Source organism: Ascaphus truei, chromosome 21 (genome assembly GCF_040206685.1).
Source record: "Ascaphus truei isolate aAscTru1 chromosome 21, aAscTru1.hap1, whole genome shotgun sequence".
Taxonomy (NCBI): Eukaryota; Metazoa; Chordata; class Amphibia; order Anura; family Ascaphidae; genus Ascaphus; species Ascaphus truei.
Genome location: NC_134503.1, coordinates 22,004,441 through 22,031,636, shown reverse-complemented (window position 1 = coordinate 22,031,636; position 27,196 = coordinate 22,004,441). Strand labels below are relative to the sequence as shown.

The 27,196-nt window shown below is 53.0% G+C and overlaps 1 protein-coding gene across 1 annotated transcript in view; it reads right to left on the bottom strand.

Moving 5' to 3' along the window:
* LHX6 (LIM homeobox 6) overlaps positions 1–27,196 on the bottom strand; it is a 101,642-nt gene that overhangs the window by 10,089 nt on the left and 64,357 nt on the right. Inside the window, exon 5 of the mRNA XM_075579340.1 lies at positions 8,777–8,997. Within this exon, the coding sequence (XP_075435455.1) occupies positions 8,777–8,997 (221 nt within the window). The remainder of the gene's footprint in view (positions 1–8,776; positions 8,998–27,196) is intronic.

Below are 27,196 nucleotides of genomic sequence, written 5' to 3'. Positions count from 1 at the left end.
TACACATACACGCCCAGAGAGTAAATACCAGTATACACATACACGCCCAGAGAGTAATACCGGTATACACATACACGCCCAGAGAGGTAATACCAGTATACACATACACGCCCAGAGAGGTAATACCGGTATACACATACATGTCCAGAGAGGTAATACCGGTATACACATACACACCCAGAGATGTAATACTGGTATACACATACACGCCCAGAGAGGTAATACCGGTATAAACATACACGCCCAGAGCGGTAATACCGGTATACACATACACACCCAGAGAGGTAATACCGCTATACACATACGCGCCCAGAGAGGTAATACCGTTATACACATACACACAGAGAGGTAATACCGGTATACACATACATGCCCAGAGAGGTAATACCGGTATACACATACACACCCAGAGAGGTAATACCGGTATACACATACACGCCCAGAGAGGTAATACCGGTATACACATACACACCCAGAGAGGTAATATCGGTATATACATACACACCCAGAGAGGTAATACCGGTATACACATACACGCCCAGAGAGGTAATACCGGTATACACATACACGCCAAGAGAGGTAATACCGGTATACACATACACGCCCAGAGAGGTAATACCGGTATACACATACACGCCCAGAGAGGTAATACCGGTATACACATACACGCCCAGAGAGGTAATACCGGTATACACATACACGCCCAGAGAGGTAATACCGGTATACACATACACGCCCAGAGAGGTAATACCGGTATACACATACACGCCCAGAGAGGTAATACTGGTATACACATACATGCCCAGAGAGGTAATACCGGTATACACATACACGCCCAGAGAGGTAATACCGGTATACACATACACACCCAGAGAGGTAATACCGGTATACACATACACGCCCAGAGAGGTAATACCGGTATACACATACACGCCCAGAGAGGTAATACCGGTATACACATACACGCCCAGAGAGGTAATACCGATATACACATACATGTCCAGAGAGGTAATACCGGTATACACATACACGCCCAGAGAGGTAATACCGGTATACACATACACACCCAGAGAAGTAATACCAGTATACACATACACGTCCAGAGAGGTAATACCGGTATACACATACACACCCAGAGAGGTAATACCGGTATAAACGTACACGCCCAGAGAGGTAATACCGGTATACACATACACGCCCAGAGAGGTAATACCGGTATACACATACACGCCCAGAGAGGTAATACCGGTATACACATACACGCCCAGAGAGGTAATACCGGTATACACATACACACCCAGAGAGGTAATACCGGTATACACATACACGCCCAGAGCGGTAATACCGGTATACACGTACATATCTAGTACTGGACACCTGGCAACGCTAATCTAAAACCCCCAGCTCCCCAGTTTAAACCGGCGGTGGCATAGGTGGGTTGCATCATTTTTTACAGTAAATAAAACGTTATGGCCGATAGCAAGTATGCCGCCTCTCGTGCGGGAAGACATGTCACAGGCTGGAACCCGTCTCCGGGCAGAAGACTGCTGAGTAAATATGGCTCCTATGTGTAGGGTGACCATTTGTCCCGTTTTTGCCGGGACAGTCCCGTTTTTTTGTGTCCTGTCCCGGTTTTAGGTCCGTCCCGGTTTTGTCCCGGTTTTTGTCCCTGGTCCCGGTATTGCGGGGCAGCGACGGTGAGGAGAATGCGGCGGCCGGTAAGTATTTTCTATATATGTGTGTGTGAATGAATGCTGTATGCTGCCGGGGGGGATTGAATGAAGGAGAATGCCGGGGGCGGGACTTAGAATGCCGGCCGGCCCGCAGGGGATTGGTTGCAGGCAGGTCTGAGTAAGCCGGGGGCGGGGCTTCCGCTTTGTGCAGAGTACACGTGAGTGTGTCTGTCTTCCCGCTCCTGGCTCCTCTGTCGGCTGCACGGTGAGTGTCCCCCTTCTGTCCCGGGTCCCAGCCAGGGGGGGGTGGGGTAATAGGAGGTGGTAGCGGGGGTGCGCCTGCCTTTGCCCCCCCGGCGCTCGTACCTTTGCCCCCCGACACTCGTACCTTTGCCCCCCGGCGCTCCCACCTTTGCCCCCCCGGCACTCCCACCTTTGCCCCCCCGGCGCTCCCACCTTTGCCCCCCGGCACTCCTACCTTTGCCCCCCGGTGCTCCCACCTTTGCCCCCCGGTGCTCCCACCTTTGCCCCCCGGCGCTCCTACCTTTGCCCTCCGGCGCTCCCACCTTTGCCCCTCGGTGCTCCCACCTTTGCCCCCCGGCGCTCCCACCTTTGCCCCCCGGCGCTCCCACCTTTGCCCCCCAGCGCTCCCACCTTTACCCCCCGGTGCTCCCAGCTTTGCCCCCCGGCGCTCCCACCTTTGCCCCCCGGTGCTCCCACCTTTGTCCCCCGGCGCTCCCACCTTTGCCCCCCGGCGCTCCCACCTTTTCCCCCCGGTGCTCCCACCTTTGCCCCCCGGCGCTCCCACCTTTGCCCCCCGGCGCTCCCACCTTTGCCCCCCGGCGCTCCCACCTTTGTCCCCCGGTGCTCCCACCTTTGCCCCCCGGCGCTCTCACCTTTGCCTCTCCTGGCGCTCACTTCCCCCCGTCCCCTTGGTGTGGGAGATGGGCTCGGGCTCGGGGGCGGGCAGTGGTTGCTGCGCGGTCGCTGGCAGTGCAGGGTGAGGCGGGGTGTTTCTGTGTGTGTATCAGTGTCTGTGTGTGTGTGTGTATCAGTGGGTGTGTGTGTGTGTATCAGTGGGTGTGTGTGTATCAGTGTGTGTGTGTGTGTATCAGTGTGTGTGTGTGTATCAGTGTGTGTATCAGTGTATGTGTGTGTCAGTGTGTGTATTAGTGTGTGTATCAGTGGGTGTATCAGTGGGTGTGTGTGTGTATCAGTGTGTGTGTGTGTGTGTGTGTGTGTGTGTATCAGTGGGTGTGTGTGTGTGTATCAGTGGGTGTGTGTGTGTGTATCAGTGGGAGTGTGTGTGTGTGTCAGTGTGTGTGTGTGTATCAGTGTGTGTGTGTGTGTATCAGTGGGTGTGTGTGTATCAGTGTGTGTGTGTGTATCAGTGTGTGTGTGTGTATCAGTGTGTGTATCAGTGTATGTGTGTATCAGTGTGTGTATTAGTGTGTGTATCAGTGTGTGTATCAGTGGGTGTGTGTGTGTATCAGTGTGTGTGTGTGTGTGTGTGTGTGTGTGTGTGTGTGTGTATCAGTGGGTGTGTGTGTATAAGTGGGTGTGTGTGTGTGTATCAGTGGGAGTGTGTGTGTGTGTCAGTGTGTGTGTGTGTGTGTATCAGTGGGTGTGTGTGTGTATCAGTGTGTGTGTGTGTGTGTGTATCAGTGGGTGTCTATGTGTGTGTGTGTGTGTGTGTGTGTGTGTGTGTGTGTGTGTGTGTGTGTGTGTGTGTGTGTGTGTCAGTGTGTGTGTCAGTGTGTGTGTGTGTGTGTGTGTGTGTGTGTGTGTGTGTGTGTGTGTGTATCAGTGTGTGTGTGTGTGTGTGTGTGTATCAGTGTGTGTGTGTGTATCAGTGTGTGTGTGTGTGTGTGTGTGTGTGTGTGTGTGTGTGTGTGTGTGTGTGTGTGTGTGTGTGTGTGTGTGTGTGTGTGTGTGTGTGTGTGTGTGTGTGTGTGTGCGTGCGTGTTTCAGTGTGTGTGCGTGTGTGTGTGTGTGTTTTTCAGTGTGCGTGTGTGTGTGTGTTTTTCAGTGTGTGTGTGTGTGTGTTCCAGTGTATCAGTGTGTGTGTGTGTGTGTGTGTGTGTGTGTGTGTGTGTGTGTGTGTGTGTGTGTGTGTGTGTGTGTGTGTTTCAGTGTGCGTGTGTGTGTATCAGTGCGTGTGTGTGTATCAGTGCGTGTGTGTGTATCAGTGCGTGTGTGTGTATCAGTGTGTGTGTGTGTGTGTGTGTGTGTGTGTGTGTGTGTGTGTGTGTGTGTGTGTGTATCAGTGTGTGTGTGTGTGTGTGTATCAGTGGGTGGGTGGGTGTATCAGTGGGTGTGTGTGTGTATCAGTGGGTGGGTGTGTGTGTCTCCCTCACCCTCCCTGTCTCCCTCTCTCTCAGTCTTTCTCCTTCCCCGTCTCCGTCTCTCTCCCTCCCTGTCTCCCTCTCTCTCCCTCCCTGTCTCCCTCACCCTCCCTGTCTCCCTCACCCTCCATGTCTCCCTCACCCTCCCTGTCTCCCTGACCCTCCCTGTCTCCCTCACCCTCTATGTCTTATCTTAACTGCCGTATACCTACACCGAAGTAACCTACCCTGCTTTCTTCCAGATCTGACTCAAGTTTCACGCGGGAGACATTGGAAGACAGGTATGGAACACCTCCCCTCCAGTATAGTACCTTGAGGGACTGCGGATCAGGTAAGATCCCTGGCGGGATTGCTGCTTTAGAAATTGTGAAGAGGGGGCATCCTGACACTGGTTAATGGGTTCAGAATCATTCACACCTGGCTTTTTTTTTTCCGATTAGTGAGGTCATCCGACACACACACATACACACAGACACACACACACACAGACACACACACACACACACACACACACACGTAACAAGGACTAATGGTAGTAAAGTATAAGTGTACTACAATAAATAAACTGTTATGTAAAAAAAAAAATGTGTCCCGGTTTTTCATATTCAAAATCTGGTCACCCTACTTATGTGTAATAGAATTTCATGGATTTGCTCAGGAAAGGTTATAATGAAACCTGATATTTCCTTACAGTTAAGGCAGCGGTGCGCAAACTAAGGGGGCGCGAGATTTTTCGGGGGGCGGTTGCAGAGGCCCCGCGCTCTTCCCCAAGGCATTAAAATTAAATGTGGGGGGCTCGTGTGAGGCCTCTGGAACCTCAACTTACTTTGCTTCAGTTGGCGTCTGGAAGCGTCTCCATGGCAACGAGGTGTGACGCTGCGGGGTCATGCGGCGTGACGTCACATGACCCCACGCGCTATTTGATGCCGCTATGAGTGAAGGAGGTAGGGGGAGGGGCGCAGGAGCAAACGTTTGCGCACCCCTGCCGTAGTGGCCGTCATTTAACATAGGCTGAATTGGATTGGCAATTGGTGTTTTTTTTTAACCGCATCTAGTATTTAATCATGTAACTATGTAACCATGTAACCATGTAACTATGTAACTATGTAACCATGCAACTATGTAACCATGTAACTATGTAACTATGTAACCATGTAACTGTAAATGCATCACAGCAGTGTATGCTTATTACTTGTGTATCCTCAGGTTCAGACCAGATCCTGCCCAAATGCACAGCTTGTTATCAGGACTCATTTTTTAATTCACACCATTTGTGCACAAATGTAACATAGAAACATCGCTTCTGACGGCCGATAAGGATCAGCGGGGAACACCTGTCGTCCTACCTGCTGTAAATACCCCACCTGACTTTTACCTTTCTATGGTATTTATGTTATCCTTGTGTCTTTCCCAGGCATTTTATTTTTTACTTACTATATTAGCTCCTACCACCTCTGCTGGGAGGCTAGTCCACGAACCCACCACCCTTTTTGTGCAGAAGTACTTCCTCACAGTTCCTCTCTGCCTGACCCTTCCAGCTTCAGTGCATGACCTTATATTCTAGCACTTTCCTTAGTCATATCCACCTCTCTCTATCCTCTAACCCGTGCAGATTAAGCTCTTTCCTGATTAGTTTTATGCCGTACTCATGCACCATTTTAGTAGCCCACCCCCATCTGCATAATCTCCAGAGATATGGGCCCCAAAAGCCAAAGTTCTGTGCAGTCAGTTAACGCGGGGTTAACCTAACTTGTTGTCACATTAAGAGTAACAGTGTATCTTCAAAAGGACAAACACGTACCATTAAGCCACTCTTTGTCCTGTAAAGAAAATAACTAACTATACTGATGAGATACAACTTATTTGAAAATGAGGCGTTGTCATACCATTGTGTATCCAGCAAAGTCCATTAAGGGTAACGCCAGAACATAACGTTACGTTTTGTGACCCAAGTGCATTATCTTGCCCCTTGTGGAAATTTTTATTGCCACACTCTTGACCATTTCAACCAATCTACCTAAATCATTCATCATTTTGTTTATCCCTCCTGGCGTGTCAACCCTGTTTCAAATCTTTGTGTCATCTGAAAAAGGGCACACATTTCTCTTCCAGACTATTTGTCACTAATAAAGATATTAAAGACCACTGGTCCGAGGAGAGATCAATAATGGACTCAACTGGTCACCTTTCCCTACTCTGAATGCCTTTACCAGCCCTCTGCCGCGATCCTTCCACCAATGTCTTATCCATCTTAGAGTCCAATCCCAAGCATGGCAACCCGTTTATCAGTCTTCTATGAGGGACAATGTCAAAGATCTTACTAATATCTAGGTAACGTCGCACTTACTGGCCTGTAGTTACCTGCCTCTTCCCTACTTCCACTTTTGTGAAGTGGGACTACTCTTGCTCAGGTCCGCCGACAGCTTTTCTGGCGCCCGGGTAGCTGACCATGAGGGTAGGGTGCTGAATCTTACCTAGATGGGAGGGGGGAGGTAGGGAGGATCCCACAGCAGAGGGGTACTCAGGCCTTGTGGCACACGGAGGCGCCAGCGGCCGGATACGGAAGTTGGGCCTGACTTCTGGGCACCCCGAACTTCTGGCATCGGCTGGCCAGGCCCCCCAGAGCCGCCAGGCTTGAGACACTTGTCCCGGCTTTCCCCCCTGTCGACAGCCCTGCTCTTGTTCTTCTCCAGTCATCTTGAACTACACCTGTTAATAGTGACTGGTTAATTAGTTATCTTAATGGTGTTGCCAACACACCCCTACTCTCTTTTAATATCCTTGGATGTAGCCCATCTGACCCCCATCGATATGTCCACTTTCAGTTTTAAAAGATCCAGTAAGACTTTCTGCTCTGTAAATGGACCTGTGTCCAACTCCATTCACCTCCAGCTGTGAAGACGGAGCAAAAATAATGATTAAGATGGCCTGTTTTACCTTTGTCTCTCTCAACAGAACTGTCCTTTTCTGCTGTTAGTCATTTCTATTCCTCCCTTTGTTTGTCTCCTTTCACTTGCATATCTACATAAAGGTTTTGGTCCCCTCTCTACTGTCTGAACCTGCACAAGGCACAATAGAAGGACATCGGATAAAAACAACACAACACAGTCACTTCCAAATTTAACCACATCAAAAAAAACACACCGGGATTCGTTCTACAGCACAAGTCACGTGACAGCAATCTGTGATATCACAGACACCCCACCAAGTAATCACAGGAAGCTTTACCAGAAAACTCAGCCAGAAGGCAACTAATCACACACAACTTGAAACTAGCACAAGGTAGACCAGCCAATCACACACCTCACATGAAACCAGCACATGGAAAATATGGAATAAGTTCAAACCTTAAAATAATCAGAAATCATTTTAAAAAGTCCAGAAAAGTCCATGTTCCATAAATCAAATGAATGAATTGAATGGCTTTTGGTTGGGGGCCTTGGGCTAGTTACCCTGCTACTCTGAATGCTAGTCTCCAGGATACTCCCAGAGAATGACTGGTCTGTGAGGGATTAGAAGGGATTTTGGGTCTGTGGTTCAGACCTGATCAACTCTTGAGGATCTATAACTAGTGCAGTCATGTTTGTTTTTCATTCTGCAACAAGTGGACAACCTGGAGCTTTTTGGAAACTGTCAGCTGACAAGCAGAAAAAATCCAAGAAGCAAAATGGTGGAAGAGATTCAGTTTGTTATGCTCTTGGAAGAGACCACCACTCATCTAATGATACTTTTGCTTCTGTAACATTTCATGCCTGGGAACTCCACCTCAAGGAATGAACACACAGCAATAAAAATCAAAACCTGGGTATGACTGGGATCCACCAGGCAAAAGTGGATTCTCTGAACTCAAGTGAGACTCAAAAACTTAATCAGAATGCACAAATAATTACAGCCGGAGCCAGTATGGGTCATCCCTTACACCCATTAATCTCCTCCAGCAGTGGACATCGCATGCCGGGTTTAAGGTTTGTTAGAGGGCAGCGGGAGCACGTTACAGTCAAATCTACTGCATGGAGACAGAGCAGGGCTGCTATACGTTCTGCCTGTTATGTGAAGAGCTATAGAGGTACTTAACAACACTATATAATGCACACGTTTCATGGAGGTAAAAACATTTATTCTACCGTAAGGCTGCGCTTATACTGCCGGTGACGGCGACCGATGACGTAACCCGTCGCCGTCGCCATTGCGATAGTTGTAATTTAAGTTTAGGCGACATCGTTGGCTACAAGGCCAGTGACGTCAGAAAGGGGGAGGGCAGAGGGATGGAGAGGCTCTCTGATTGGCCACAAGTGGAAACCGTCGCTGAAAAAAATGAAATAACAGTGACTACCAGATTTTTGGTAGCGGCGCTGTCACTTGGTCACGCCGTCGCGTGCACTATAAGCGCCGCCGACGGCGACAATGCATTTGTTTTGACGTGGCGGCGGCGCGTCGCCATCACTATAAGCGCAGCCTTAGAAACATTGCAACGTAGAACATTTATAGCCCATAAGAATCACTCGGCTCCCGCCCGATTGGCTTTCTTTTTGTAATGATCGCCTTGTATCTATTTGTGAATTCTGGGACTAGCCTTCCACTGCTGGGAAGCTGTCCAACGAATCCAACACCCTTTGTGAGAATAAGGACTTCCTCCCACCCGCCCCGCTTCAGAGCACGGTGTCCAATGTAAGGAATACTGTTTAATGTCCCAAAAAGGCAGATATCTGCAGCACCAAGTTGGTGTTTTTCTGTGCAATAGGTGAAGGGTCTTCCTACCATTTTCAGCTGCTCGCTTGAGGTTTTCTATCATAGTGTCATAATGAATCCTGCAGAGGACTTTCTCTTCCACAAGGCCAAACTCCTCCCCCGTGGACAGCTGCCTTTTACAGGAGTAACAGGCGAAGCAGGCTAGGTGATAGGCGTTACCCCGCGCTCTCCTCACCCAGTCGCTGGCATAGATCTGCCTGCCACAGCGGGCGCACTTGGTACCAAATCGACTGGAAGATAAAACAAGAGAGGAACATTTTAGTCTCCTCCATAAATTTGGAGTGAAGTTTATGCATCACAGAGGTAGTATTTCATAGCGTATGTAATGACGTCGTCGTGTGTAATAACCCGGCAGCGCAGCTGATTACTAGAGCTGGGCGCCGGGCGGAACTGGTGTTCGAACCTTCGGGGGGGAGAAAAATGGAACATTCACGGATATTGCGAAGGAACGTTTCAGGGTCCAAAATGTGAGCGAAATTATCCACATTTCCCTTACAAAGCTGACCAAAAACCCTGCCCTGCATTTTATTCAACTTTTGATTTGATTTATTTTTCTATTTTTTTTTTATTTTTTAACGATTTTGAACGTTTTCTTTTTTCCAATTTGTATTTTTTTTTTAATAAGAGGAAATATGGTGTTTTAGCAGCAAATTCGAATTTTGGCTAACAATTTGCCCATCTCTACTGATTAGTTGGCCACGTATACGGTACATGAGAGCCTAATTAGGGAGCAGGAAGGCTGATCCCGATCACCAGTTGCAGGATTTCTGTGACCTGGTTTTGCAAGTCTCCTTCAGATCTTAGGCTGGGGCCATGGTACCGCAGACCGTGCGGAGGCGTCCGCACGCTGAGCGAACAGACAGTGTTCGCGGCCATGTGCCATGCGTGCGCATGCGCGCGGAAGCGGGAGGGGGCGCGCGTTGCGTGAGAAATCAGTTCAAACTGATTTCTTGGCGCGACAGACCGGTCACGGGAACGGTTTGTCCAATGAGGGCGAACCAGCTCCGTGATGCCCCTAAGGACGCCCCCCACGGCCTGTCCAACATGGCCAGGGAAAGCACCCGCTTACCTCACAGCCTCCGCGCGGGCGAAGACACCATGGCCCCAGCTTAAAGCTCAGTGCTCTTTTGATATAGGTGAAACAGCAGGGCTGACCGCACTGTGCTATAGGGTCAGCAAAACACTATTACTGGGTAAAATAATCAGTTGGAAACACCAATATTATATAAACGCCTATATTATGTGCTAGTGATAAACAACGTGCACGGGCATGAGTTCGGCAAAGTTTGGCCTGTTTCTGCACACACAGATACATTGCCCGAGGAGTCGGGAGATGCAGGGTGCCATAAACCCAGTAAATATAATACTCTGACCTCGGCAGAGGTACCAGAGTATAAGGGTAGATATGCAGCAATACCTGCTAACAGCTGGGCACAGCGTGTGGGTACCAATATCGCGGGAAGCCGTACCAGGAGCCGTTTGCCCCCCTCAGATTTCTGATTTGTAGAAGGGTGATCCAACTGAATATATCACACAAGAACGTGCATTACAAGAATATTATGCATAATAGCACATTAGATTCCATCTGTAATAGAAACTGGAACGTGTGGGGCAACTAGCAAAATACACCGGGGGTCATGGGAATTAGACGTGAAATTGTGGGAAACAAAAATGTATTAAGATGGACAAGCACAGTTACTATGACTACTTATTAACTTTCTTTAATTGTGTTAACAAAAGTGTATAGTTCTGTAACATACTATAACATTCCGATGGCTAAACAATCTCTGAATGTACTAACATGTATGCATGTCTGTGTTTATACAGCGACGTTTCGGCCTCACTAGGCATTCTTGAAAAAGGCCTAGGAGGCCGAAACGGCGATTTATTGGCAATAAATTACCTATATCTAAATCCGTAGGGCCTTGCTTCTTCCATTTATCCATATTGATTTGGAATACCGCACAGGTCTCTGGACCAGGAGTCGATTGTATCGATTTTTGTTTTATGTTTATAGGTGTACAGCCTTTCCCAGTTTGCATTTTATTTATATAGCGCCATTAATGTACACAGCGCTTCACAGCAGTAATACACGTGACAATCATATAAATAACATAAATAACACATAAAAGGGAGAAGTGCTTCAGACATAAAAGTAACATTAAGGAAAAGGAGTCCCTGCTCCGAGGAGCTTACAGTCTAATTGGTAGGTAGGAGGAACGTACAGAGACAGTAGGAGGGCGTTCTGGTAAGTGCGTCTGCAGGGGGCCAAGCTTTATGTATGAGGTGTTAATTATCAGCCATGGAGCAACTCATGATTCCTTAAGCAGGTGTGTTTTAAGGTGGGTCTTAAAGGTGGATAGAGAGGGTGCTAGTCGGGTACTGAGGGGAAGGGCATTCCAGAGGTGTGGGGCAGTCAGTGAGAAAGCTTTAAGACAGGAGAGGGCTTTAGATACAAAGGGGGTAGAAAGAAGACATCCTTGAGCAGAACACAAGAGTCGGGATGGTGCATAGCGAGAAATTAGGGCTGAGATGTAAGGAGGGGCAGAAGAGTGTAAAGCTTTAAAAGTGAGGAGGAGAATTGAGTGCGAGATGCAGGATTTGATCGGACGCCAGGAGAGGGATTTCATGAGGGGAGGCGCTGAGACAGATTTAGGAAATAGTAGAGTGATTCTGGCAGCAGCATTTAGGATAGATTGTAGGGGACACAGGTGAGAGGCAGGAAGGCCAGACAGCAGGAGGTTACAGTAGTCGAGACGGGAGAGAATGAGGGTCTGTGTCAGAATTTTTGTAGTCGAGCAACAGAGGAAAGGGCGTATTTTGGTAATATTGCGGAGGAAAAAAAACCTTTTGCCACCTTTTGAATGTGAGAGAGGAGTCGAGTGTGACCCCTAGCCAGCGTGCTTGGGCTACTGGGTGAATGATAGTACTTCCAACAGTAATTTGGAAGGAGGAGATGGGGCCAGGTTTGGGAGGAAGTATGATGAGCTCTGTTTTTGCCATGTTAAGTTGTCGGTGGAGGGCCATCCAGGAAAATATAGCAGAGAGACATTAAGAAACTTTGGTCTGTACATCAGGTGTAAGGTCAGGGGTAGAAAAGTAAATTTGTGTGTCAGCATAGAGGTGATATTTGAACCCAAGAGATGTGATTAGGTCACCTAGAGAGGGTGTGTAAAGAGAAAAGAGGAGAGATCCCAGGACAGAGCCCTGGGGTACCCCCACAGAGAGATTGATAGAGGAGGAGGTGTTTGCAAAAGAGACACTGAAAGTACGATGGGAGAGGTAAGAGGAGATCCAGGATAGAGCTTTGTTTCGAATACCAAGAGAATGGAGAATGTGAAGGAGAAGAGGGTGGTCCACTGTGTCAAATGCTGCAGAGAGGTCAAGCAATATAAGCAGAGTGTAATGATCTCTGTCTTTGGCAGTATTGTGGTCTATAGTTAGCTTACTGAGGGCTGTTTCAGTGGAGTGAGCAGTGCGGAAGCCAGATTGTAGAGGGTATAGGAGAGAATAGGTGGTGAGAAAATGGAGCAAGCGAGAGAATACAAGACGTTCAGGGAGTTTAGAGGCAAAAGGCAGAAGGGAGGTAGGCCAATAGTTAGACAGGTAAGGTCAAGCTTGCTGTTTTTGAGTAATGGCATGACAGTTGCATGTTTGAAGAAGAGGGAAACGTACCAGAGTAGAGGGAGGAGTTAAAAATGTGTGTAAGCATAGGGATTATAGTAGGAGTGAGAGATTTTAGGAGATGAGAGGGAATGGGATCAATAGGGCAGGTGGTAGAGGGAGAAGAGGAGATCAACAGTGACACATCCTCCTCTGTGACAGCAGATAAAGAGTCAAGGAATGCAGGAGAAGAGTTAGGAAGAGGTGTAGGATGGCAGGAGGATACAGGGGGGTGGCCTGACGTATGGATTCCACCTTTTCCTTGAAATAGTCGACAAAGTCCTGAGGTGAGATGGAGGAAAAAGAACAGGCTGCAGAGGGTGGTTTGAGTAGGGAGTCAAAGACAGAGAAGAGTCGGTGTGGGTTAGACTTGTGCATGTTGATTAGTGAAGAAACAGGATAGCATCAATTTGTAGTGAAGGAAGTCTGCGAGAGTGTGAGATTTCCTCCGAGGCGTTCAGAGGAACGAGTGAAGGAACGCAGCATGCGCGTGTGGGAATTTAGCCAGGGTCTGGGGTTATAAGGGCGAGAACGGCAGAGAGAAAGCGGGGCATGTAGATCAAGAGAGGAGGACAGGGCAGAGTTGTAGTTCCTGACCAGGTTGTCAGGGTCTGTAGCAGAACTGAGAGAGGAGAGGGAGGAGCGTAAAGTGGAATAAAAAACTGATACGTTAATAGAGCGCAGGTCTCTGCAGAACCGAGGGGTAGATGGAGGTGGAGAACGGGAGAAGTGAGAGAGAAAATGAGATGAGATGAGGTGATGGTTAGAGATAGCAAAGGGGGAAATGGAGAAATCAGAGAGAGAAAAGTTTTTAGTGAAAACCAGGTCTAGGTAGTGGCCATCCTTGTGGGTGCTGTGGGTTCTGGCTGCAGTCCACTGTTGAAGGCCAAATGAGAGAAAGGGGGAAGCCCACATGGGGGAAATGTATCTTATCTCTTTCTAAAGCCATATCTCAGGAATTGTATCCTTCTAAACACATATACTGTATAAGAAATCTTATCTCTTTCTAACGACATATCTGGGTAATCTAATCACAATCTTACTCCTTTCTACAGCCAGCTCTCAGGAATTGTATCTCTTTCTACAGCAGTGTTTCCAAACTCCAGTCCTCAGGGAACCCCAACAGGTCAGGTCTTAAGGATATCCCTGCTTCAGCACAGGTGGCTCAGTCAAAATGATTGAGCCGCTGATTGACCCAACTGTGCTGGAACAGGGATATCCTTAAGACCTGACCTGTTGGGGTTCCCTGAGGACTGGAGTTGGGAAACACCGTTCTACAGCCAAACCTCAAAAATCTTATCTTGTTCTACAGATATACTGTACCGTACTTTAGAAATCTAATCTCTTCCTACATCTATATCAAAGAATCTGTTATATTTCTACAGCCACAGCTCAGGAATCTAACCTCTTTCTACAACCATATCTCAGAAATCAAATCTCTTTATACAGATATATCTCAGGAATCAAAGAAAGTCCAACTGCACCGCAGGCAGGGCCGCTGAAAGATTTCTCGGGGCCCAGGACTAGAGTTACTTCTGGAGCCCCCAAACCCCCCCCCCCCCCCGTGTCAGCGGTATCGCGATCTCCCCCACTTCACACCTCACGAGGCCCCCTATTTCCCCCCTCTTCCCATGTATTTCTCTTCCCTCCATCTCACTCCTTCTTCGTCAATCACCCCCCCCACGTCTCACTCTTACTCCCTCTTTTCCTGACTTCCTCCATCACCACCTTACTTCCGGAGCACGGACGTCAGAGAGGGCCGTCGTGCACCAGAGGTGGAAGCTCGGGACACGGTGGCGGGAGAGGCCTGTAGGCAGCTGATGGAGAGCCGGGGCCCGGCCGCGGTTCCTGGCTCCCCACAGCCTCTGGGCCCGGGACACCTGTCCCTTCTGTCCACACCTGTCGGCGGCCCTGACCGCAGGTAAGAGGAAAGTACAGCTCCTTGATGAAAAAACAGGCTCCATGGAGTGACTTGCTGGTTAAAAACAGTTTCATTCACGGACAACAAATAGCATAGCAACCAACGTGTACTGGCAACTCTAACGCGTTTCACACACTAGGCGCTTATCAAAGATTCCACTGACTCCGGTTTCAACGTTGCAGCCATGACTATGAATTGTTTGTTCTACTATACAAAAAATCTCAGGAATCTTATCCCTTTCTACATCCAAATCTCAGGAATCTTTTATTTCTCTACAGCCATATCGCAGAACCCTATCTCTTTTTATAGAGATATCTTAGAAATCTAAACTCCTTCAACAGCCATATCTCAGGAATATAATCTATTTCTACAGCCATATCCCAGGAATATAATCTATTTCTACAGCCATATCTCAGGAATATAATCTATTTCTACAGCCATATCTCAGGAATATAATCTATTTCTACAGCCATATCTCAGGAATATAATCTATTTCTACAGCCATATCTCAGGAATATAATCTATTTCTACAGCCATATCTCGGGAATATAATCTATTTCTACAGCCATATCTCGGGAATATAATCTATTTCTACAGCCATATCTCGGGAATATAATCTATTTCTACAGCCATATCTCAGGAAAATAATCTATTTCTACAGCCATATCTCAGGAATATAATCTACTTCTACAGCCATATCTCGGGAATATAATCTATTTCTACAGCCATATCTCAGGAATATAATCTATTTCTACAGCCACATTTTACGAATCTATTCGCTTTCTACAGATTTATTTTAGGAATCTAATTTTTTTTCTACATACATCTCAGAACTCTCCTCTCTTTCTAGAGACATATCTAAGGAAGCAAATCTGTTATACTTCCAGATGAAGGAGTCTTATCTTCGTACAGTCAAATCTCAGGAATCTTATATCTGTTTACAGCCATATTTCAGGAAACATATGTCTCCCTACAGCCATATCTCAGAAATCTAATCTCTTTGTACAGCCATATCTCAGGAGACTTATCTTTTTCTACTGGTTTATCTCTGGAATCTTATATCTTTCTACAACCATATCTTAGGAATCTTATCTCTTTCTATATCGGTGTGGGACGTTATCGGTGCAGGGATAGTATGGATGCGGGGCTGATATCGGTGCAGGCAAGGTATGGATGCTGTGCTGGTATCGGTGCAGGGAAGGTATGGATGCGGGGCTGATATCGGTGCAGGGATGGTATGGATGCGGGTTGGTATCGGTGCAGGGAAGGTATGGATGCGGGGCTGATATTGGTGCAGGGATGGTATGGATGCGGGGCTGATATCGGTGCAGGGATGGTATGGATGCGAGGCTGGTATCGGTGCAGGGATGGTATGGATGCGGGGCTGATATCGGTGCAGGGATGGTATGGATGCGGGGCTGGTATCGGTGCAGGGAAGGTATGGATGCTGTGCTGGTATCGGTGCAGGCAAGGTATGGATGCTGTGCTGGTATCGGTGCAGGGAAGGTATGGATGCGGGGCTGATATCGGTGCAGGGATGGTATGGATGCGGGGCGGTATCGGTGCAGAGATGGTATGGATGCGGGGCTGGTATCAATGCAGGGATTGTATGGATGCTGGGCTGATATCGGTGCAGGGATTGTATGGATGCTGGGCTGATATCGGTGCAGGGATGGTATGGATGCGGGGCTGGTGTCGGTGCAGGGATGGTATGGATGTGGGGCTGTATCGGTGCAGGGATGGTATGGATGCGGGGCTGATATCGGTGCAGGAATGGTATGGATGCGGGGCTGATATCGGTGCAGGGATGGTATGGATGCGGGGCTGGTATCGGTGCAGGGAAGGTATGGATGCTGTGCTGGTATCGGTGCAGGGAAAGTATGGATGCGGGGCTGATATCGGTGCAGGGATGGTATGGATGCGGGTTGGTATCGGTGCAGGGATGGTATGGATGCGGGGCAGTATCGGTGCAGGGAAGGTATGGATGCGGGGCGGTATCGGTGCAGGGAAGGTATGGATGCGGGGCTGGTATCGGTGCAGGGAAGGTATGGATGCGGGCGGTATCGGTGCAGAGATGGTATGGATGCGGGGGGGTATCGGTGCAGGGATGGTATGGATGCGGGTTGGTATCGGTGCAGGGATGGTATGGATGCTGGGCGGTATCGGTGCAGGGATGGTATGGATGCGGGGCGGTATCGGTGCAGGGAAGGTATGGATGCGGGGCGGTATCGGTGCAGAGATGGTATGGATGCTGTGCTAGTATCAATGCAGGGATTGTATGGATGCGGGGGCTGGTATCGGTGGTGGGTTGGTATGGATGCGGGGCTGGTATCGGTGCAGGGTTGGTATGGATGCGGGGCTGGTATCAGTGCAGGGATGGTATGGATGCGGGCTGGTATCGGTGCAGGGATGGTATGGATGCTGTGCTGGTATCGGTGCAGGGTTGGTATGGATGCGGGGCTGATATCGGTGCAGGGATGGTATGGATGCGGGGCTGGTGTCGGTGCAGGGATGGTATGGATGCTGTGCTGGTATCGGTGCAGGGAAGGTATGGATGCGGGGCTGGTATTGGTGCAGGGAAGGTATGGATGCTGTGCTGGTATCGGTGCAGGGTTGGTATGGATGCGGGGCTGATATCGGTGCAGGGATGGTATGGATGCGGGGCTAGTGTCGGTGCAGGGATGGTATAGATGCTGTCCTGGTATCGGTGCAGGGAAGGTATGGATGCGGGGCTGATATCGGTGCAGGGATGGTATGGATGCGGGGCTGGTGTCGGTGCAGGGATGGTATGGATGCTGTGCTGGTATCGGTGCAGGGATGGTATGGATGCAGGGCTGATATCGGTGCAGGGATGGTATGGATGTGGGGCTGTATCGGTGCAGGGATGGTATGGATGCGGGGCTGATATCGGTGCAGGGATGGTATGGATGCGGGGCTGGTATCGGTGCAGGGATGGTATGGATGCAGGGCTTGTATCGGTGCAGGGATGGTATGGATGCGGGGCGGTATCGGTGCAGGGATGGTATGGATGCAGGCTGGTATCGGTGCAGGGATGGTATGGATGCGGGGCAGTATCGGTGCAGGGATGGTATGGATGCGGGGCAGTATCGGTGCAGGGATGGTATGGATGCGGGGCTGGTATCGGTGCAGGGAAGGTATGGATGCGGGGCTGGTATCGGTGCAGGTATGGTATGGATGCGGGGCTGGTATCGGTGCAGGGATGGTTGGATGCGGGGCGGTATCGGTGCAGGGATGGTATGGATGCGGGGCTGATATCGGTGCAGGGATGGTATGGATGTGGGGGGCTGGTATCGGTGCAGGGATGGTATGGATGCGGGGCTGATATCGGTGCAGGGATGGTATGGATGCGGGGCTGGTGTCGGTGCAGGGATGGTATGGATGCTGTGCTGGTATCGGTGCAGGGATGGTATGGATGCGGGGCTGGTATCGGTGCAGGGATGGTATGGATGCGGGGCTTGTATCGGTGCAGGGATGGTATGGATGCAGGGCTGGTATCGGTGCAGGGATGGTATGGATGCGGGGCGGTATCGGTGCAGGGATGGTATGGATGCGGGGCTGATATCGGTGCAGGGATGGTATGGATGCAGGGGGCTGGTATCGGTGCAGGGATGGTATGGATGCGGGGCTGGTGTCGGTGCAGGGATGGTATGGATGCTGTCCTGGTATCGGTGCAGGGAAGGTATGGATGCGGGGCTGATATCGGTGCAGGGATGGTATGGATGCGGGGCTGGTGTCGGTGCAGGGATGGTATGGATGCTGTGCTGGTATCGGTGCAGGGATGGTATGGATGCGGGGCTGATATCGGTGCAGGGATGGTATGGATGTGGGGCTGTATCGGTGCAGGGATGGTATGGATGCGGGGCTGATATCGGTGCAGGGATGGTATGGATGCGGGGCTGGTATCGGTGCAGGGATGGTATGGATGCGGGGCTTGTATCGGTGCAGGGATGGTATAGATGCGGGGCGGTATCGGTGCAGGGATGGTATGGATGCGGGGCGGTATCGGTGCAGGGATGGTATGGATGCAGGCTGGTATCGGTGCAGGGATGGTATGGATGCGGGGCAGTATCGGTGCAGGGATGGTATGGATGCGGGGCAGTATCGGTGCAGGGATGGTATGGATGCGGGGCTGGTATCGGTGCAGGGAAGGTATGGATGCGGGGCTGGTATCGGTGCAGGGATGGTATGGATGCTGGGCTGGTATCGGTGCAGGGATTGTATGGATGCTGGGCTGGTATCGGTGCAGGTATGGTATGGATGCGGGGCTGGTATCGGTGCAGGGATGGTTGGATGCGGGGCGGTATCAGTGCAGGGATGGTATGGATGCGTGGCTGATATCGGTGCAGGGATGGTATGGATGTGGGGGGCTGGTATCGGTGCAGGGATGGTATGGATGCGGGGCTGATATCGGTGCAGGGATGGTATGGATGCGGGGCAGTATCGGTGCAGGGATGGTATGGATGCGGGGGCTGATATCGGTGCGGGGCTGGTATCGGTGCAGGGATGGTATGGATGCGGGGCTGTTATCGATGCAGGGATGGTATGGATGCGGGGCTGATATCGGTGCAGGGATGATATGGATGTGGGGCTGGTATCGGTGCAGGGATGGTATGTATGCGGGGCTGGTATCGGTGCAGGGATGGTATGGATGCGGGGGGGGTATCAGTGCAGGGATGGTATGGATGCGGGGCTGGTATCGGTGCAGGGATGGTATGGATGCGGGGCGGTATCGGTGCAGGGATGGTATGGATGCGGGGCGGTATCGGTGCAGGGATGGTATGGATGCGCGGCTGGTATCGGTGCAGGGATGGTATGGATGCGGGGCTGGTATCGGTGCAGGGATGGTATGGATGCTGGGCTGGTATCGGTGCAGGGATGGTATGGATGCTGGGCTGGTATCGGTGCAGGGATGGTATGGATGCTGGGCTGGTATCGGTGCAGGGATGGTATGGATGCTGGGCTGGTATCGGTGCAGGGATGGTATGGATGCGGTGCTGGTATCGGTGCAGGGATGGTATGGATGCGCGGCTGGTATCGGTGCAGGGATGGTATGGATGTGGGGCTGGTATCGGTGCAGGGATGGTATGGATGCGGGGCTGGTATCGGTGCAGGGATGGTATGGATGTGGGGCTGGTATCGGTGCAGGGATGGTATGGATGCGGGGGGCTGGTATCGGTGCAGGGATGGTATGGATGCGGGGCTGATATCGGTGCAGGGATGGTATGGATGCGGGGCTGGTATCGGTGCAGGGATGGTATGGATGCGGGGTTGGTATCGGTGCAGGGATGGTATGGATGCGGGACTGATATCGGTGCAGGGATGGTATGGATGCGGGGCTGGTATAGGTGCAGGGAAGGTATGGATGCGGGGCTGGTATCGGTGCAGGGATGGTATGGATGCTGGGCTGGTATCGGTGCAGGGATTGTATGGATGCTGGGCTGGTATCGGTGCAGGTATGGTATGGATGCGGGGCTGGTATCGGTGCAGGGATGGTTGGATGCGGGGCGGTATCAGTGCAGGGATGGTATGGATGCGGGGCTGATATCGGTGCAGGGATGGTATGGATGTGGGGGGCTGGTATCGGTGCAGGGATGGTATGGATGCGGGGCTGATATCGGTGCAGGGATGGTATGGATGCGGGGCAGTATCGGTGCAGGGATGGTATGGATGCGGGGGCTGATATCGGTGCGGGGCTGGTATCGGTGCAGGGATGGTATGGATGCGGGGCTGTTATCGATGCAGGGATGGTATGGATGCGGGGCTGATATCGGTGCAGGGATGATATGGATGTGGGGCTGGTATCGGTGCAGGGATGGTATGTATGCGGGGCTGGTATCGGTGCAGGGATGGTATGGATGCGGGGGGGGTATCAGTGCAGGGATGGTATGGATGCGGGGCTGGTATCGGTGCAGGGATGGTATGGATGCGGGGCGGTATCGGTGCAGGGATGGTATGGATGCGGGGCGGTATCGGTGCAGGGATGGTATGGATGCGCGGCTGGTTTCGGTGCAGGGATGGTATGGATGCGGGGCTGGTATCGGTGCAGGGATGGTATGGATGCTGGGCTGGTATCGGTGCAGGGATGGTATGGATGCTGGGCTGGTATCGGTGCAGGGATGGTATGGATGCTGGGCTGGTATCGGTGCAGGGATGGTATGGATGCTGGGCTGGTATCGGTGCAGGGATGGTATGGATGCGGTGCTGGTATCGGTGCAGGGATGGTATGGATGCGCGGCTGGTATCGGTGCAGGGATGGTATGGATGTGGGGCTGGTATCGGTGCAGGGATGGTATGGATGCGGGGCTGGTATCGGTGCAGGGATGGTATGGATGTGGGGCTGGTATCGGTGCAGGGATGGTATGGATGCGGGGGGCTGGTATCGGTGCAGGGATGGTATGGATGCGGGGCTGATATCGGTGCAGGGATGGTATGGATGCGGGGCTGGTATCGGTGCAGGGATGGTATGGATGCGGGGTTGGTATCGGTGCAGGGATGGTATGGATGCGGGACTGATATCGGTGCAGGGATGGTATGGATGCGGGGCTGGTATAGGTGCAGGGTGGGTATGGATGCGGGGGGGTATCGGTGCAGGGATGGTATGGATGCGGGCTGGTATCGGTGCAGGGATGGTATGGATGCGGGGCGGTATCGGTGCAGGGATGGTATGGATGCGGGGCTGGTATAGGTGCAGGGATGGTATGGATGCGGGACTGATATCGGTGCAGGGATGGTATGGATGCAGGGCTGGTATAGGTGCAGGGATGGTATGGATGCGGGACTGATATCGGTGCAGGGATGGTATGGATGCGGGACTGATATCTGTGCGGGGTTGGTATGGATGTGGGGCCGGTATCGGTGCAGGGATGGTATGGATGCCGGGTGGTATCGGTGCAGGGATGGTATGGATGCGGGACTGATATCGGTGCAGGGATGGTATGGATGCGGGGCTGGTATCGGTGCAGGGATGGTATGGATGCGGGACTGATATCGGTGCAGGGATGGTATGGATGCAGGGGCGGTATCGGTACAGGGATGGTATGGATGCGGGGCTGGTATCGGTGCAGGGATGGTATGGATGCGGGGCTGGTATCGGTGCAGGGATGGTATGGATGCTGGGCTGGTATCGGTGCAGGGATGGTATGGATGCTGGGCTGGTATCGGTGCAGGGATGGTATGGATGCTGGGCTGGTATCGGTGCAGGGATGGTATGGATGCGGGGCGTTATCGGTGCAGGGATGGTATGGATGCGGGGCGGTATCGGTGCAGGGATGGTATGGATGCGGGGCGGTATCGGTGCAGGGATGGTATGGATGCGGGACGGTATCGGTGCAGGGATGGTATGGATGCGGGGCTGGTATCGGTGCAGGGATGGTATGGATGCGGGGCTGGTATCGGTGCAGGGATGGTATGGATGCTGGGCTGGTATCGGTGCGGGGTTGGTATGGATGCGGGGCGGTATCGGTGCGGGGTTGGTATGGATGCGGGGCGGTATCGGTGCAGGGATGGTATGGATGCTGGGCTGGTATCGGTGCAGGGATGGTATGGATGCTGGGCTGGTATCGGTGCAGGGATGGTATGGATGCGGGGCGGTATCGGTGCAGGGATGATATGAATGCTGGGCTGGTATCGGTGCGGGGTTGGTATGGATGCGGGGCGGTATCGGTGCAGGGAAGGTATGGATGCGGGGCTGGTATCGGTGCAGTTATGGTATGGATGCGGGGCTGGTATCGGTGCAGGGATGGTTGGATGCGGGGCGGTATCGGTGCAGGGATGGTATGGATGTGGGGGGCTGGTATCGGTGCAGGGATGGTATGGATGCGGGGCTGATATCGGTGCAGGGATGGTATGGATGCGGGGCAGTATCGGTGCAGGGATGGTATGGATGCGGGGGCTGATATTGGTGCGGGGCTGGTATCGGTGCAGGGATGGTATGGATGCGGGGCTGTTATCGATGCAGGGATGGTATGGATGCGGGGCTGATATCGGTGCAGGGATGATATGGATATGGGGCTGGTATCGGTGCAGGGATGGTATGGATGCGGGGCTGGTATCGGTGCAGGGATGGTATGGATGCGGGGGGGTATCAGTGCAGGGATGGTATGGATGCGGGGCTGGTATCGGTGCAGGGATGGTATGGATGCGGGGCTGGTATCGGTGCAGGGATGGTATGGATGCGGGGCTGGTATCGGTGCAGGGATGGTATGGATGTGGGGCTGGTATCGGTGCAGGGATGTTATGGATGCGGGGCTGATATCGGTGCAGGGATGGTATGGATGCGGGGCTGGTATCGGTGCAGGGATGGTATGGATGCGGGGGCTGGTATCGGTGCAGGGATGGTATGGATGCGCGGCTGGTATCGGTGCAGGGATGGTATGGATGCGGGGCTGGTATCGGTGCAGGGATGGTATGGATGCGGGGCTGGTATCGGTGCAGGGATGGTATGGATGTGGGGCTGGTATCGGTGCAGGGATGTTATGGATGCGGGGCTGATATCAGTGCAGGGATGGTATGGATGCGGGGCTGGTATCGGTGCAGGGATGGTATGGATGTGGGGCTGGTATCGGTGCAGGGATGGTATGGATGCGCGGCTGGTATCGGTGCAGGGATGGTATGGATGTGGGGCTGGTATCGGTGCAGGGATGGTATGGATGCGGGGCTGGTATCGGTGCAGGGATGGTATGGATGTGGGGCTGGTATCGGTGCAGGGATGGTATGGATGCGGGGGGCTGGTATCGGTGCAGGGATGGTATGGATGCGGGGCTGATATCGGTGCAGGGATGGTATGGATGCGGGGCTGGTATCGGTGCAGGGATGGTATGGATGCAGGGTTGGTATCGGTGCAGGGATGGTATGGATGCGGGACTGATATCGGTGCAGGGATGGTATGGATGCGGGGTGGTATCGGTGCAGGGATGGTATGGATGCGGGGCTGGTATCGGTGCAGGGTGGGTATGGATGCGGGTGGGTATCGGTGCAGGGATGGTATGGATGCGGGCTGGTATCGGTGCAGGGATGGTATGGATGCGGGGCGGTATCGGTGCAGGGATGGTATGGATGCGGGGCTGGTATAGGTGCAGGGATGGTATGGATGCGGGACTGATATCGGTGCAGGGATGGTATGGATGCGGGGCTGGTATAGGTGCAGGGATGGTATGGATGCGGGACTGATATCGGTGCAGGGATGGTATGGATGCGGGACTGATATCTGTGCGGGGTTGGTATGGATGTGGGGCCGGTATCGGTGCAGGGATGGTATGGATGCCGGGTGGTATCGGTGCAGGGATGGTATGGATGAGAGACTGATATCGGTGCAGGGATGGTATGGATGCGGGGCTGGTATCGGTGCAGGGATGGTATGGATGCGGGACTGATATCGGTGCAGGGATGGTATGGATGCAGGGGCGGTATCGGTGCAGGGATGGTATGGATGCGGGGCTGGTATCGGTGCAGGGATGGTATGGATGCGGGGCTGGTATCGGTGCAGGGATGGTATGGATGCGGGGGCTGGTATCGGTGCAGGGATGGTATGGATGCTGGGCTGGTATCGGTGCAGGGATGGTATGGATGCTGGGCTGGTATCGGTGCAGGGATGGTATGGATGCGGGGCGTTATCGGTGCAGGGATGGTATGGATGCGGGGCGGTATCGGTGCAGGGATGGTATGGATGCGGGACGGTATCGGTGCAGGGATGGTATGGATGCGGGGCTGGTATCGGTGCAGGGATGGTATGGATGCGGGGCTGGTATCGGTGCAGGGATGGTATGGATGCTGGGCTGGTATCGGTACGGGGTTGGTATGGATGCGGGGCGGTATCGGTGCAGGGTTGGTATGGATGCGGGGCGGTATCGGTGCAGGGATGGTATGGATGCTGGTCTGGTATCGGTGCAGGGATGGTATGGATGCTGGGCTGGTATCGGTGCAGGGATGGTATGGATGCGGGGCGGTATCGGTGCAGGGATGATATGAATGCTGGGCTGGTATCGGTGCGGGGTTGGTATGGATGCGGGGCGGTATCGGTGCAGGGATGGTATGGATGCGGGGCTGGTATCGGTGCAGGGATGGTATGGATGCTGGGCTGGTATCGGTGCAGGGATGATATGGATGCTGGGCTGGTATCGGTGCAGGGATGGTATGGATGCTGGGCTGGTATCGGTGCAGGGATGGTATGGATGCTGGGCTGGTATCGGTGCAGGGATGGTATGTATGAGGGGCTGGTATCGGTGCAGGGATGGTATGGATGCGGGGCGGTATCGGTGCAGAGATGATATGGATGCGGGGCTGGTATCGGTGCAGGGATGGTATGGATGCGGGGCTGGTATTGGTGCAGGGATGGTATGGATGCAGGGCTGGTATCGGTGCAGGGATGGTATGGATGCGGGGCGGTATCGGTGCAGGGATGGTATGGATGCGGGGCTGGTATCGGTGCAGGGATGGTATAGATGCGGGGCTGGTATCGGTGCAGGGATGGTATGATGCGGGGCTGGTATCGGTGCAGGATGGTATGGATGCTGGGCTGGTATCGGTGCAGGGATGGTATGGATGCAGGGCGGTATCGGTGCAGGGATAGTATGGATGCGGGGCTGGTATCGGTGCAGGGATGGTATGGTTGCTGGGCTGGTATCGGTGCAGGGATGGTATGGATGCTGGGCTGGTATCGGTGCAGGATGGTATGGATGCTGGGCTGGTATCGGTGCAGGGATGGTATGGATGCGGGGCTGGTATCGGTGCAGGGATGGTATGGATGCTGGGCTGGTATCGGTGCAGGGATGGTATGGATGCTGGGCTGGTATCGGTGCAGGATGGTGTGGACGCGGGCGGTATCGGTGCAGGGATGGTATGGATGCGGGGCTGGTATCGGTGCAGGGATGGTATGGATGCGGGGCGGTATCGGTGCAGGGATGGTATGGATGCGGGGCTGGTATCGGTGCGGGGATGGTATGGATGCTGGGCTGGTATCGGTGCAGGATGGTATGGATGCGGGGCTGGTATCGGTGCAGGGATGGTATGGATGCGGGGCGGTATCTGTGCAGGGATGGTATGGATGCTGGGCTGGTATCGTGCAGGGATGGTATGGATGCGGGGCTGGTATCGGTGCAGGGATGGTATGGATGCGGGGCGGTATCGGTGCAGGGATGGTATGGATGCTGGGCTGGTATCGTGCAGGGATGGTATGGATGCGGGGCTGGTATCGGTGCATCGATGGTATGGATGCGGGGCTGGTATCGGTGCAGGATGGTATGGATGCGGGGCTGGTATCGGTGCAGGATGGTATGGATGCGGGGCTGGTATCGGTGCGGGGTTGGTATGGATGCGGGGCTGTTATCGGTGCAGGGAAGGTATGGATGCGGGCTGGTATTGGTGCAGGGATGGTATGGATGCGGGCGGTATCGTGCTGGGATGGTATGGATGTGGGGCTGGTATCGGTGCGGGGTTGGTATGGATGCGGGGCTGGTATCGGTGCAGGATGGTATGGATGCGGGCTGGTATCGGTGCAGGGATGGTATGGATGCTGGGCTGGTATCGGTGCAGGGATGGTATGGATGAGGGGCTGGTATCGGTGCGGGGTTGGTATGGATGCTGGGCTGGTATCGGTGCACGGTTGGTATGGATGCGGGGGGTATCGGTGCAGGGATGGTATGGATGCGGGCGGTATCGCGCCGGGATGGTATGGATGCGGGGCGGTATCGGTGCAGGGATGGTATGGATGCGGGGCGGTATCGGTGCGGGGATGGTATGGATGCGGGGCGGTATCGGTGCGGGGATGGTATGGATGCGGCGCGGTATCGGTGCAGGGATGGTATGGATGCGGGGCTGGTATCGGTGCAGGGATGGTATGGATGCTGGGCTGGTATCGGTGCAGGATGGTATGGATGCGGGGCTGGTATCGGTATGGGGATGGTATGGATGCGGGGCTGGTATTGGTACGGGGTTGGTATGGATGTGGGGCTGATATCGGTGCAGGGATGGTATGGATGCTGGGCTGGTATCGGTGCAGGGATGGTATGGATGCTGGGCTGGTATCGGTGCGGGGTTGGTATGGATGCGGGGCTGGTATCGGTGCGGGGTTGGTATGGATGCGGGGCTGGTATCGGTGCAGGGATGGTATGGATGCTGGGCTGGTATCGGTGCAGGGATGGTATGGATGCTGGGCTGGTATCGGTGCGGGGTTGGTATGGATGCTGGGCTGGTATCGGTGCGGGGTTGGTATTGATGCGGGGCTGGTATTGGTACGGGGTTGGTATGGATGTGGGTATGATATCGGTGCAGGGATGGTATGGATGCTGGGCTGGTATCGGTGCAGGGATGGTATGGATGCGGGGCTGGTATCGGTGCGGGGTTGGTATGGATGCGGGGCTGGTATCGGTGCAGGGATGGTATGGATGCTGGGCTGGTATCGGTGCAGGGATGGTATGGATGCGGCGCGGTATCGGTGCAGGATGATATGGATGCGGGGCGGTATCGGTGCAGGGATGGTATGGATGCGGGGCGGTATCGGTGCGGGGTTGGTATGGATGCGGGGCGGTATCGGTGCAGGGATGGTATGGATGCGGCGCGGTATCGGTGCAGGGATGGTATGGATGCGGGGCTGGTATCGGTGCAGGGATGGTATGGATGCTGGGCTGGTATCGGTGCAGGATGGTATGGATGCGGGGCTGGTATCGGTACGGGGATGGTATGGATGCGGGGCTGGTATTGGTACGGGGTTGGTATGGATGCGGGGCTGGTATCGGTGCAGGGATGGTATGGATGCGGGGCGGTATCGGTGCAGGGATGGTATGGATGCGGCGCGGTATCCGTGCAGGGATGGTATGGATGCGGCGCGG